The 13,905-nt window shown below is 34.4% G+C and overlaps 1 protein-coding gene across 2 annotated transcripts; it reads right to left on the bottom strand.

The window, feature by feature from the left end:
• Nucleotides 1-331: 331 nt before the first annotated feature.
• LOC129254716 (vacuolar protein sorting-associated protein 37B-like) lies at nt 332-10,194 on the bottom strand. Of its 2 annotated transcripts, none has more exons than XM_054893227.2 (5): nt 8,879-10,194; nt 7,163-7,334; nt 6,762-6,844; nt 626-4,662; nt 332-555 (listed from the first exon to the last, which is right to left on the bottom strand). In XM_054893227.2, the coding sequence occupies exons 1-4, from the start codon at nt 8,927-8,929 to the stop codon at nt 4,285-4,287; spliced, it is 684 nt and encodes a 227-aa protein (XP_054749202.2). In that variant the 5' UTR covers nt 8,930-10,194; the 3' UTR covers nt 332-555; nt 626-4,284. The 2 variants fall into 2 exon arrangements, with proteins under 2 accessions (XP_054749202.2, XP_054749203.2); XM_054893228.2 differs by lacking the exon at nt 8,879-10,194 and adding an exon at nt 8,482-8,764.
• Nucleotides 10,195-13,905: the final 3,711 nt, after the last annotated feature.

Genomic DNA, 13,905 nt, shown 5'->3' with positions numbered 1-13,905 from the left:
TGGGATTAGACCAAGTGGTTATTTCAAAAGGCTTACAACAATATTTCTTTAAATGCAAGAAAAAACAAGAAAAACACATGCTAAGATTCAGGTGTACACTGCCATATCAGTGCATGAAACCATTCTGTGATAGCCAAATCACTTTGCACCCCTCCAACATTTTTAGAATAAAAGCACCCAAACTTTTAATCACTCCAAACATAAATATATAAATCAAAATGCAGGTTAATTTACAAATAAATTTCTTCAAGAGAACACTACAAGAGCATTAAATTAAATGTGCAAAATGAATTAATCACTCTAAAGATTTCACTCAAAAATCAGAATGAAGTACAAGTAAAAACAATTTAATATATCATGACATAATTTTTTTTTTGAGACATCAAACAGTACTGCAAATCATACGTAGGAAATAATACTGCCAAAACATGCAATGAATAACAGCTGCCAAAAGGTAAGTGCCAAAAAAAAGTAAATTCATTGCCAAAAGCATGATTCAAAATGTTACAAAGGGAGTGATCGTTAATCCTTTTTTGCCATCAACTTGAAATCAATGTATTATTGGCCTGGTTCATTACATTTAGAACCAGGCCAATAATACATTGATTTCAGTAGGGCCAATTATGTATTAATGAGGTCCTATCTTCGGGCCCATGGACCGATTCCCAAAAATTTAGGTTGTAGGTGATTTCCATCATGCTCAACCAAAATATGGTATCAAAAACAATAAAATAAAATAAAATTGTGACAGTCACTTCGGTACTCTATGACAATGGCCCAACAAGGTGATGTTATTTTTAGACTTGAAAGAAAAAAAAATCATGAAACCTCATCCCAACCCAGCATATAAGTTTTAGTGCTTCCTGTGCTATTCCACAGAGAATCGTCCATTGCTAGTCAAAGGAGAGTGGCATATTGTATGACCCCCTCCTCCCCCCCCCATAACAATCTTAAGCTCTACCTTTCATCCTTGAATAGGACTGACTGGCACAACAGACTAAATTGAAGCATGTGAATAATGATGCCGTATTTACATCATGACATTGCCTTATATTAAAAACAAAACTTGTTAGACCATGGTAATGTCTACTTGAAAGGCTGTCACATTATCAATTAGAAGATAAAGGGATCATATGGGCAACTTATTCATTAATATTAGGTATGAACATAACAATAAAAGTGTAAAGGAAATTTGGACACACAAAGACATCTAATCTAGAGTTCCTAAATATATTGGTACAAAAAAAATGAAAAGACCCTTAGTCCTACAACACCCGATGGCAAGATCATACAGATATCATTCAATCAAATCACATTCAAAACTAAAAATTTCAACAGGAATATGAATCCTTTAATAAAGCAATAGTAATGACACAGAATTATGTATAGTGTAATTTACAACTGAATCTGACCAAAAATTGTTGATTTTTTAAATGAATTTCATGCACTGCGACAGCCCACACCATCATTTAATCATTAAGCTTATTAAACAAAATAAGAATATACTTTTAAACTGGTACATACAAATAGAAAACTCATTGTCATGGTTATTGATCAAAATCTGAACATTCCCCTATGAAATTTGTCAATTCAACTTATACAAACAAACGTATTTCTCAAATACAACCTGGATCCACAGTGTTATCATCATTTGGAGCTTGTCAACACTGTTCTTGGTCATAACTATCAAATAAACGTTCTTTATATTTTCTGGAAATATCATTAATTTGTCTATGTACTGAGATATTTTCTGATAGTATCATTCACTTGTCTATGTACTGTAAAACTAGGTTGTACCAAATAAACACATGCTGCTATTTCATGACTGATTCTTAAATACATTTTTTACTGTAAATTATTTCTGGACATCACCATTTGACTTTCAATGTAATATATAAATTCATTTTAAAGCAAGCTTTTTCACTGATACACATACTTGATTCATTACAAAGAACAGGATGTGTTTAAATTAACACTTTGGGGTGAATTGATGACTCCTTCCACAAAAATTCTTTTGAGATCTAATCTTCCAATTGTCACCTTTGTTCATAATGGGCTACCAGTCATCAGAGCACTTCAATAAACTGGCAAATTCTAACCCCCTCTTTGGTAGTGAATATTCTTCTTTTGGTAAATGGTATTGGGATCATATTGAGTTATACATCATTTCAAAGCTGTATATCCTCTTCCAGAACCAATCACATACTAACAGATAATTGCTGGTGATTATTTGGTAGTTTCGTGGTGCCTGATCACAAAATATCTATCAATACTTCTACAGATCAGCGTCACCATGCATTGAACTTCCTATTATCTGGTACATTTGTCATCAGTAGTATTAGTACCAAGGAAAAAAGGATTTAACTGTTGACATAAAGGGGTACTCAGGGGCCAAAGATAGTATAATAAGAATCAAAAGAGTAAATTGATAAATTAAAGAATTGAAAGCTTAATCTCTCTTTTTGGGTAATCTTAGTTTTCATACATTTGCATATTAAAATATATTTCTTTTCGCTAAAACTTTACACAAGGTAAAGAAACTACAATTTTACACATTGATTCAGCAGTCAACTTTGGTTTTAATTTTTAGAGCAGAAATTTGAATAACTGTAGTTTCACATGAAATTTAAAAAAAAGAAAAATAGGGAGATGACTTGATCAGAGAACTCCAGACATCTTCAGTGTTATGCTTATTTTACTCATTTATTCAAATCACTTTCAGCAGTGGTATAATAAACAAAACCATGTGGGCACAAACTCAAATTTTGTAAGCAAGCAAGCAAAAATTTGGGCCTTTTTATGAGAATTTAATTTTGGAATATATTTTTGACATATATGAAAATGATATCATACTTCATCATTTTCCATTTCTCCCCCCCCCTATCTGGAGGGGGGGGGGGGAAGGCAGAGCCCAACCCCCTCCTACACCCATATGATTTTAAGCCTGAAGAACTAATTAAGTTACCAAGGTAGTTGTCATTGGTGGTAGAGCCAGGGCTTTCCACTAGATTTCAGAAGATTTTTCCAGTACAGTATGACCCAACTGATTGTTTAAGATCTTTAAAGTTTTATTTTTAAATGAAGAGTAGAAAAAAAAATGATTATGACAGAGACTGCTAACTTTAAATGGCAGTGTAAATGCCTTTATAATCAAAATGTATCAATACATGATCAGATTTAACATTTCATCATCATAATATTCATATAGAAAAGCAAGGCTAGCATGCATGATTATATAGTAAGATATACAATTTGCTATAATAACAATCAAGGCTGATCCTACTAATAACAGCATATATATGAAAAATATTTTCTTTGAAATATTATGGACACTGTCAAAGAATGCTTGGGGATGTTAAAGTTAGAATCCCAATCAAGGGAGAATTGATTCTAGCATTGTAATAAGGGGAGAAGTTTTGTGAGTGATTTTCAATGGACAATCACATGGATTTCAGTACCATATTACATTTCAGCAATTTTCTTTAATCTGTTAAAGGCACCAAGTGGGTGGTGTTTCATAAAGCTGTATGTACGTTACGAATGACCTCATGCACAACTGGTGATCCATCTTTTGCTATTTGATGTATGCCTATGGCATGCGACTGACTTAGCACCTAAGAAAACGTTCCAGTTGTGCGCAAAGTTGTGTGTAACTTAACGAACTGCTTTTTTATGAAACATCCAATAGATATCCTTCTATAAATTGACAGTGACATTGCTCTGTCCATTTTGAATAAATTTCTTGAATGAATGCTCTTACAATCAGAATTCACTTTACAGAATTGGTAATTATTTTCAAGACCAATTTGATGGCTTGGCTCTATAGCCATACCCTTGGGGAAACTTGCTCTATTAAAATGAGTGTTGCTCTACCACATTCCTTGTACTAAGCATGAGGTTCTTCCATGCCTGATATGGCAACAATTTTATGATACACTCTCAAGAAACCTGCCATTCTATTGTATATCCTGACCTATAAGCCTTCTAATATAAACAGAGTTTGAAAATTCTAAACAGCAGCAACATTCCTGAATTTAAAATGTACTACTAAGGACTTAATTTGTAAATGGTTACAGAGATGAAAAAGCAGTTTCATTTATTCCTCTCAAGAATAGGGACAGGTGTACTAGATCTAGCTCCCTCAACTTGTCCAAGCATAGAATGATTAGCATCAAGATTGAACTCAGACTGCACTTGTTGATGGCTGCCTGTTGTCACTGCCTCCATTACCAGTGCCTTCATCTAATAATGCTCAGTCTCATTTTGGCAGTTTATAAGATGCTGTTAACGGGGATAAGCCGGTAGGGATGGTGTACTGGACGATCCTTGGTAGGGTGACCATGACGACCCACTGGCTGCCACTTGGGCAGGAACAGGTGCAGGGGTGTGTGACGGGTATCCAGGATAGTACATCTGGCTACCGGTAGCATGGGGGACAGCTGGTGCAGGTCTGGTGGGCATGGGGGTGTAGCCCATGGGCGTGGTCATGGGGATATCTACATTCTGTGCAGCTGGAGGATTGGTTCGACTAGAATTTCTCAACAGTTCTTGCATTTTGTCTGATTTAATCCGTCGTATGTGTGCCATCGAGCGCCTCTGGATAAATTGTTCAACAAAATCCGATAAGGGTAAGTTGCCGTTCAAGAACTCTTCAGCAATTTCCTGAGTGGGGATGAAACAAACAAATGATTCATGTCAAGTGTGAATAATATTAACAAGAAAAAATACTTACAAGAAGGTACTTCCTCTTGAGTTGAACAAAAAAACATTCCCTTTTTTTCCATGTGCAGGTTGACAAAAAAAATATATATACGTAACATACCAGAAATTTAAATAAGCTGTTTAAGCATTCATATAATCCAGGGGAAGATCAAGAATTTCATAAATGGGGAGACAAAATTTTTCAGACAAACATAAAAAAGGTCCCCATTCAAACCAAGAAGAATTTTCTCCAAAAAATCTGAAATGAAAAAAAAAAAACACACATACAAATTATCACTTCAAACATGACAGGCATTTCAGGAATTGGGTGAGGAACCTTTCATTTTTTTTTTGTAAGAGGGACATGCACATCTTTTGCCTTGCCCTGTGAATCCATGCCTATGATATCCACAAAGGTCTGTCACAATATTACATGCCATTATTAGAATGCTAGAAGGCAAGTCGTTTCTTATGAACCATAGTATAACACAAAGCATTTGCCTTCAGTTTTCAATGTTTTTTTTTTTTACAATTGAGACAGAAAACATTTATGATAAATTCAAATGAAGAGAAATGAACCCTCAGATATATATTTGTACATTCTCATTAATTCCCTACTTTATAATTTCAAATGTATAACAGACCATATTTGAACATGAACATGAAAATGTGATACATTTTACATAGACCCAAAGGCCAAAATAAAAACTTGTGGTCAGTCTTCCTGGGATTCTTTTATACTGATTAAATAACAGAAATAATCATTCGTCTCTTCCAAGATTTTGAATGAGGATTTTCCATCCTCTCAAGTAATCAATACAGGAAATGGACTTTTCATTTCCTTGACTGTGATAAAACAACAGACTTATTGAATTTCCACTGAAATTCAAAGTACTTGCATGGATCTCATATATATCTGAAAGTCCCTAAATCGTAATTTTCATGCATTAATACAAACAGAAATCCCTCAACTACCTAAAGTTGGTAGGCTTATTATATATTACAACCCTCACTACCCTCCGTTTCAGAAAAACCCACAGAAAGTGAAATAGATATCCCTTTAATGTAATACTTGGATAACATTGATGTTAGTTGACGTTTCCCTCATTTAACATGTTAAGGGGTCTGAATTTACCAGTATTTTGCCCTCTCCTAAATTACGTTCATTTTGCAGATGGGACCCTGTATACTACAGTAATATTACAGTAATCAAACCATACACTGTTCATATAATTTAGGCCATGTCACAAATGTTGCGTCTTTTTTTTTAATGGATAAACAATATACGCTCACTTCTGTTGCATTGGTAATATGGTATTGGCATAAGAACAGGGAACATACCACATCCCTTCCATATCATCTTTACAATATATTAATCAGGGCAGCATTGGTACTTTGCAGCAACAAAATGCTTTTAGCATTTTTCGGTCTGATCACACCCCATGTTTCCACCTTTTGCTCTGTCCTCTCAAATACTTCATGACACAAAATAAACCCATTATTTGTTCATGTAACTGAATTGCTTGTAAGTACTGAGATATGAGGTTAATTTCAAGTTTCAACCACACAAGTAATAAGTGTGCCTGGAGATCCTGTCTTGAAGTTGAAGAATTATCTAGGGGAGATTCATAGAGCTGTTAAGTTATGCATGACCTTAGGTTTGACGGGAACATACATGTACTTAGGATGCTAATCAGCACCTCAGTTCTTTTAATTTCAATCAGTTAAATTGAAAAATAATCTTTGTACATGTAGATCAAAAGACTTATTTTAAACAAGCATTAAAGTACGAAGCTTATCAATCATTACTTAGTATGAATTGGAGTAGAGATATTCAGCCCCATTTCACTATAAAAACACTATGAAAATTTTTTGGTATTTCATTAGCATATTAACTAATTCCAATAATTTGTCATATAGTTATTTATCAAAGAGCTTTATGTAACACCAAGTTCCCACTGTCACATATCGCATGATTTGAATCTGTGATCTTATTCCTGGAATAATTGTGATTAGCTACAAAGAGCCAACCGTGGGATTTGTAACCCAATAATACTAACCTCTGATTCTTCTTCTGTCTTGGTTGCTGAGGTTTCTAACATGACTTTGGCAGCATCCAATGAATAATTCTCATTTAAAGACTCTGAAAAGAAAAGAAACATCAACTGGAACTTTAGGTTCGAACTATATGAAAACATGGTTTGCAGTATTCAACCTTTTGACCACTATTCTTGACAACTTCTGGATGACTTCTATATAATTAGAGATGACACTCCACAGGTGCCTATTGAATTGTAGGTCTACTCATCCTAAGAATGCCCTTCTTACAATGTGCATTCTTAACACACAACTTTGTGAAAATCCTCTCTTTATTTATTCAAGTTTCTTTGGCTACATGGGCTTTTAATGTGATAGCAGTCTTCAGTTTGATATCTAGTGGACAAAGGGTTAATATACATACCTAATCTTCTCCTGTCTACATCATAAACGTCTCGTATCCTCTTGGCCTCTTCGTGGAGTCGCGCTAGCTGGTTGCGTCCTTCCCGTAACCTTGTTTCTCGTGATAGATTGAAGTCTGCTAAACTCCTATTCTCTGCCATAGCCATTTCCTTGTCAACCATCCTCTGTTTATTCTGGGCATTCCATGATAAAGGATAATATACAAAATTAAATGTACAAAACATAATTATGATGATTATTATGAAAATTATATTTATAAAGGACTGTCAATCTGAGGCACACTATCATCACCATCAATTAGTATCCTAGCTTTAGTAATAAGCCTCAAATCATGATAACAATAATAATGAAAATAACAATGAATTACAACATCACCACCACTGCCAACGATAACAACAATGATAATGCACACTTTCTGACATGTATACCACTCAGGTGGTTTATCATCATGATCATTTGAAAAATGTGCAAATTGTGCATATACCGTATACTTTCAAATGATACATGAGACAATGCAATGGACATGGTACAAGAAAAATAGCTTTGAGTTTCAATACTTGATTACCTTTTAAATGATAAAACAGGGTCAATAATACATGTAGATTTAATGAAGAATCATTGTAGCAAAAAAAATCATAACAATATCTAATTTCTGGTGAAGTTAAAGCAATAAAGGACCTGTATGTTGAATTAAAGAGACCTGTACCACAGTTTAAAATATGATTTTCAATAAAAAACAAGAATTAAAAACCGGAAGTAACACCATCTTGTACACAACACCTCTCCAATTCAATCTCACAATCAATAATCATGAAAAACAATGAGAAACAAGATTAAGGTATATTTTATATATAACCTATCAACTTATATGTAGGCCTACATGTACATGTACAGTACTTTGTTATTTAAGTTACACAACTAATAAAACATGTAGGCCAACTATGCACATATGTTTCACAGATGTGTTCAGTTTGTAGGAATAAAGCTGTAAATTCATTAAAGGAGTTTCATGAAGCATTCATTGATTACACTCTGACTCTCCAGTCTACATGTACATGTACATAATGTTCTTTTTTGTGGACACTATAAATGTATGCATGCTGTACAATGTCAACAACTTAATATCAAACAAACAACAGTATGCATACAAGCATATGTACATTGTACTGTATGTCAAAATTCAGCAATTTAACAATCAAAACAGTACCTACATACATGTACTGTACATACTGTACATGTACTGTACAGTTAATTTTAGTTGAATGCTTACATGTACTGTCTGTGTAAAGTGTATGATAGACATGCATTGAAAGAAAATACCTCTGAAAGATAATCCATGCTGTAAGAATTTCCCTCAGTAGCTACGAGCATCAGCTTTTTTAATACAACTTCACAGGCAAAAGAGATTCATGCAACAAAGATGTATCGTACTGCTTTTCAAAATTACACAGAAAATGTACAAGTGTTCCAGTGAATACTATACAACTATTTGGTAAAATTGAACACTTCAGTGCACTTATTTAACTAACAGATTGAGGAGTGTGATTTTTTTCCTCTAGATTCACAATACTACTGTCCTTGCTCAAAAGTTCAGATGGCCTGTAACAAAGAGTTGAATAGCCTGTGAGTGCAATAGTGCAAAAAAGTGGGGGGAAAAAGTTCAGCATGAGTAACCGGTAAAAGAAAATTCACAACATTCTAATTTAAAATAACCTACTTTCTTTCCCGGCACACCAGGTGGTTTGGCTGATCTGATGAAATTATTCATGTTGATACTTCAAATGATAGTGATGAAAACCTTGAGAGAAATGTTGTCTTGGCTTCCTGCAGTAGTTCCAGGCCAGTCAAGGGCTACATACAATCTTGAATGTACATGTAGAGCTGAAGCACAAATCAAGGTGTCCTGAATGAATGTCTAATATGACTCAAGGAAGTCCCATTCAAGTTGTATACTTTGTAAATAATATAAGTCACAATTACGGTACTCCCTGCAGTATTAAAACAAAGAATGGAGGCAGAAGCCAGATCTCTGATCATGAAGAAATGATCATGCTGTAGGCAGCTTCTTGCAGAATATCGAATATACACCTGTAGTCAGGAAATTCTGTACCATATTCTGTCTCATTTGTCAGGTTGTTTCCTTTCACAAACTTAAAATGATCTTCCCAATGTATTCAAAGCCAATGTTCCAGATTCATTGTACATGTAGCTCCAGGGACAACAAATTTCAAGCGCAATGTGATACAAAGTTTGCTTCACAATTTCAAAGTTATTATAGATGTGCTGATCACAAATCTCTTGCCGTGTTCTCAGGAATTTCTGTGGAGGTGATTAACAATTACCTGAAAGTGACATAAAACATGTACATGTACAAGTATTTTTCCTGCCATAATTTATAGTCGAAAAGATGCTACTGAGCTGGGGATATGCTTGTCGAGTCTGCAGAGAGGATGAATAGAATGGGTCATTCATGTACATCACAGCTTCCCAAGAATGTCTTCCCAGGAAATGTCCATTGAGGTGTATTCCCTATATCCCTTGTAAATGAATGCACATACTTCCTGTAGTAACAAAACAATTAATGTTCAAGTCCGCCGTAATGTAGGATGAATCTGATGATCTTCACAGTTGTCTGCTCTATTGATCCAGGCATACAAGTATTATACCAATGTAACTTTCACTTCCTCCAGTAAAATTATAACGATATATCCAAAGTACTTCTTTATAAAGCTACCATCTGAGGAAGTGTCTTTCGAAATAAAGTATTGCTGATTTTACAACGTACAAGACATGTGTCAGCTTCCTGGATGATATGAGTTTTAGACTGTCAGTGTACACTATGGGAAGGAATGCTCCCCCAAACAGCAGGGGTAACGTTCTCACAAGCTTACTTGTCATATCCAATGCAAAGTGATAAGTAGTCCAGATTGGACCTTGTTGTTTGGAAGTGCCTTTTCCCAAAGCTAACATAGAGGGCACATGTCTCCCAATCTCTAATCAACGCCAATCCACTCATCTTCCCTCCCCAACAAGGTCCAGTACAAAACTTTGCTGTACCAGAAAAGCTAGGCATCAATCAAACAAGTTACACGGTAGGGGGTCAGGTGCCCTAGTCTCACACACCAAACAAGACACATTTTTACCCGAAACAACTTCACCTCAAACAGGGTGAAAAATGCAAAGTTGTGTTTTTTTTTTTACACTATAAACATAAGGCTCCGTGTTCATGCACTTAAAAAATATCCATCCAGCGCCTTCCTCTCTCGCCAAATGATTCCACCCATAAACCAAGTATCAAAGTTTGAATAAATAGACTACACCAGTCACAAGGAGGCAACAGCTGGTAAACATCTCTGGCTCAGGCAGCGATCAACGGATCCTGGCCCCCACCCCCATCGTGGTCAATGGGCAGTGGAGGGTCAGGGGAAACCAGACCAGTGGCCTACAGGTACGACTAGTCTCTTGTACCAAACTTTTGCCTCCACTCAAATACAAGTTTACCCCCAAGGACGATGAAAATACACAGATGTGACCGATGTTCTACAGAATAGACATATACCGCCATGATAATTTGATATTCACATTTTGTTCTATTGAAATGTTTTTTCTCTTACCCAATGATTTCATCCGTGGAATAAGTATTACAGCTTATAAGACTAGACTACGAAAACCAGGACCCTGTTGCTTCCATGAAATGACCTCCTGACCTCCATGATAAGGGGCAGTCAGTGTAATGCAATAGCATGGAGCTAAGTTGTTTCAAATGTATTGATGAGTTTGTTACTCCATAATTGGATACGGGTTACTTCCAATTCGTCTAATGCCTATTCGTCCATTTGCAAACTGTCTATTTGATCTACCATCAGTTCGTCCTCACACCACATGGTCTACTTTAATCTAGTTTAATGTCATTTCGTCTAATGACCAGTTGGCCAATAGCCATTTAGTCCATTTACCATTTGGTCTAATTAGACTAATTTGTTGTGCAAAATGAATGAAAATAAAATGGAAATTAAAGGTCAAGTCCACCTCAGAAAAATATTGATTAGAATCAATAGAGAAAAATCAGACAAGCACATTGCTGAAAATTTTATCAAAATTGGATATAAAATAAGAAAGTTATGACATTTAAAAGTTCGCTTACCGGTATTTTTCACAAAATAGTTATATGAACGAGTCAGTTACATCCAAATGAGAGAGTTGATGATGTCACTCACTCACTATTTCTTTTGTTTTTTATTGTTTGAATTATACAATATTTCAATTTTTTACGAAATTGACAATTAGGACCTCCTTGCATGCCTGAACCACAAAATGTTCAAATAATGGAATTCCACGTGTTCAGGGAGGAATGAAACTTCATTTCACATGACAATGACGAGAAAATAAAATTATTTCATATAATAAAGTACAATAGAAATAGAGAGTGAGTGATGTCATCAGTTCACTCATTTGCATACCAACCGAGATGTGCGGCATATAACTGTTTTGTGAAATGAAGTGAAACTTAAAAATGTCATAACTTCTTATTTCACATCCGATTTTGATGATATTTTCAGTGTTATGCTTGTTGGATTTTTCTCTTTTTATTTAAATCAAGTTTTCGTTGGGATGGACTAGACTAAATCAAATGGGTTTTTTTTTCAAGAAATTGAAAATTATGAAAATTCCGGCAAGTACCAATTGTGTTCAAATTTGATAAACTTCATCCTTCCTTGAGCTATTCAATTTGATGGACAATTGTATATTAAGTTAGCAAATAGATCTAACAGTAACAGTTTAATAAAAATTGAAAATATAATTGTTATTGTTTAATATTCTAAAAATGTTGAGAAAATGTTGCAATGGTATCTTACTAATGTAACAAGTGAATGTTTCCAAAATTTTAATGTGCTTTCAAGGTGAAGTTGATCTCTACAACTTTATCCCATAAAATATTTTATCATATTCTAATCCTATCCTTATCTTAAACCTATCATTCTGTATCTACACCTATCCACTGAAACCTGTCATTGATTCCTATATATGAGACCACTCTCCGATACCTGGCAGAATACATTTAATAACAATTTTTCTATATATATACATGTACCTTGAAAATTTCACCAATGAATGATCTATTTAATGAATTAATGATATGTTAATCAGGCTCCATACTTTTGTGAAACTTTTAACAGGTACGTAAACATAAGATTTCACGTATATATAAGCTGAAATTTTGGTCATTCTCTGGCTAATGAATATGTCCAGATGGCCAAATGTTTTCCCAACGTTGAATGTTTCCCAACGTTGGCATAATGTAATTGTTCGAACAACACAGGAACAAACTACATTCCAACGTTGTACCATCGTCACAATTACTATTTTCACTGTTAAAGTCAAGATGTTGTTGTTTGATTTTTAGCGGCGCTCTCATACAAAAAAAAGTATATGCGCCAATCAAAATTATTCTATCATATAAAAAAAAAAATTATTTCATTATTTTCAGTAGATTTGGCCTTATAATTTAAAGGACAAGTCCACCCCAACAAAAAGCTGATTGGAATAGAAAGAGAAAAATCAAACAAACATAACACTGAAAATTTCATCAAAATCGGATGTAAAATAAGAAAGTTATAACATTTTAAAGTTTCGCTTAATTTTTCAAAACAGTTATATGCACATCCTGGTCGGCATGCAAATGAGGGGACCGATGACATCATCCACTCACTATTTCTTTTGTATTTTATTATATGAAATATGAAATATTTTGATTTTCTCGTCATTGTCATGTGACATAATGTCTCATTCCTCCCTGAACTTCCATTATTTTAACATTTTGTGGTTCAAGCAAGGGGATCCTAGTTGTCGAATTCGTAAAAATTGAAATATTGTATTATTCAAACAATAAAAAGCAAAAGAAATAGTGAGTGAGTGACATCATCGACTCTCTCATTTGCATATCACTGAGTTGAGCATAGAACTGGTTTGTGAAAAATAAGCGAAACTTTAAAATGTCATAACTTTCTTATTTTACATCCGATTTTTATGAAGTTTTCAGCGTTATTCATGTTTGAGTTCTCTATTTATTCAAATCAACCTTTTTCTGGGGTGGACTTGACCTTTAAGATTTGAGAGGTATAAGGCCGTTCATTGGATAGAAGAGATTTCGCAAGCGCACGCATGCTTTGTTACACTTAAATACAAGTAAAAAATATGGTATAACTCGAACAAAATATCAACATCATTTCGCATTTGTAAACACCAGATGAAGGCGGAAAGTGCAGTGCAATTTTTGAAATATTGTATTATTCAAACAATAAAAAGCAAAAGAAATAGTGAGTGAGTGACATCATCGACTCTCTCATTTGCATATCACTGAGTTGAGCATAGAACTGTTTTGTGAAAAATAAGCGAAACTTTAAAATGTCATAACTTTCTTATTTTACATCCGATTTTTATGAAGTTTTCAGCGTTATTCATGTTTGAGTTCTCTATTTATTCAAATCAACCTTTTTCTGGGGTGGACTTGACCTTTAAGATTTGAGAGGTATAAGGCCGTTCATTGGATAGAAGAGATTTCGCAAGCGCACGCAAGCTTTGTTACACTTAAATACAAGTCAAAAATATGGTATAACTCGATCAAAATATCAACATCATTTCGCATTTGTAAACACCAGATGAAAGCGGAAAGTGCAGTGCAATTTTTATAACAATAATGGTGATGTCTATGAAGTATAAGACATGTCTTATAAATCATTAAAT

The sequence above is a fragment of the Lytechinus pictus genome, chromosome 2 (assembly GCF_037042905.1).
Source record: "Lytechinus pictus isolate F3 Inbred chromosome 2, Lp3.0, whole genome shotgun sequence".
NCBI lineage: Eukaryota > Metazoa > Echinodermata > Echinoidea > Temnopleuroida > Toxopneustidae > Lytechinus > Lytechinus pictus.
The sequence above is the reverse complement of the archived record's forward strand: the minus strand, read 5'-3'. Positions and strand labels throughout refer to the sequence as shown.

Bases quoted from the DNA above. Each gene is read 5' to 3' on its own strand.
- LOC129254716 (XM_054893227.2), bottom strand. From the start codon at position 8,929: ATGAATAATTTCATCAGATCAGCCAAACCACCTGGTGTGCCGGGAAAG. The intron at 6,845-7,162 runs GTATGTATATTA...TTTTCTTTTCAG, and splicing joins TGTAGACAGGAGAAGATTAG to AGTCTTTAAATGAGAATTAT. The intron at 4,663-6,761 runs GTTAGTATTATT...ATCCCCACTCAG, and splicing joins AGACAGAAGAAGAATCAGAG to GAAATTGCTGAAGAGTTCTT.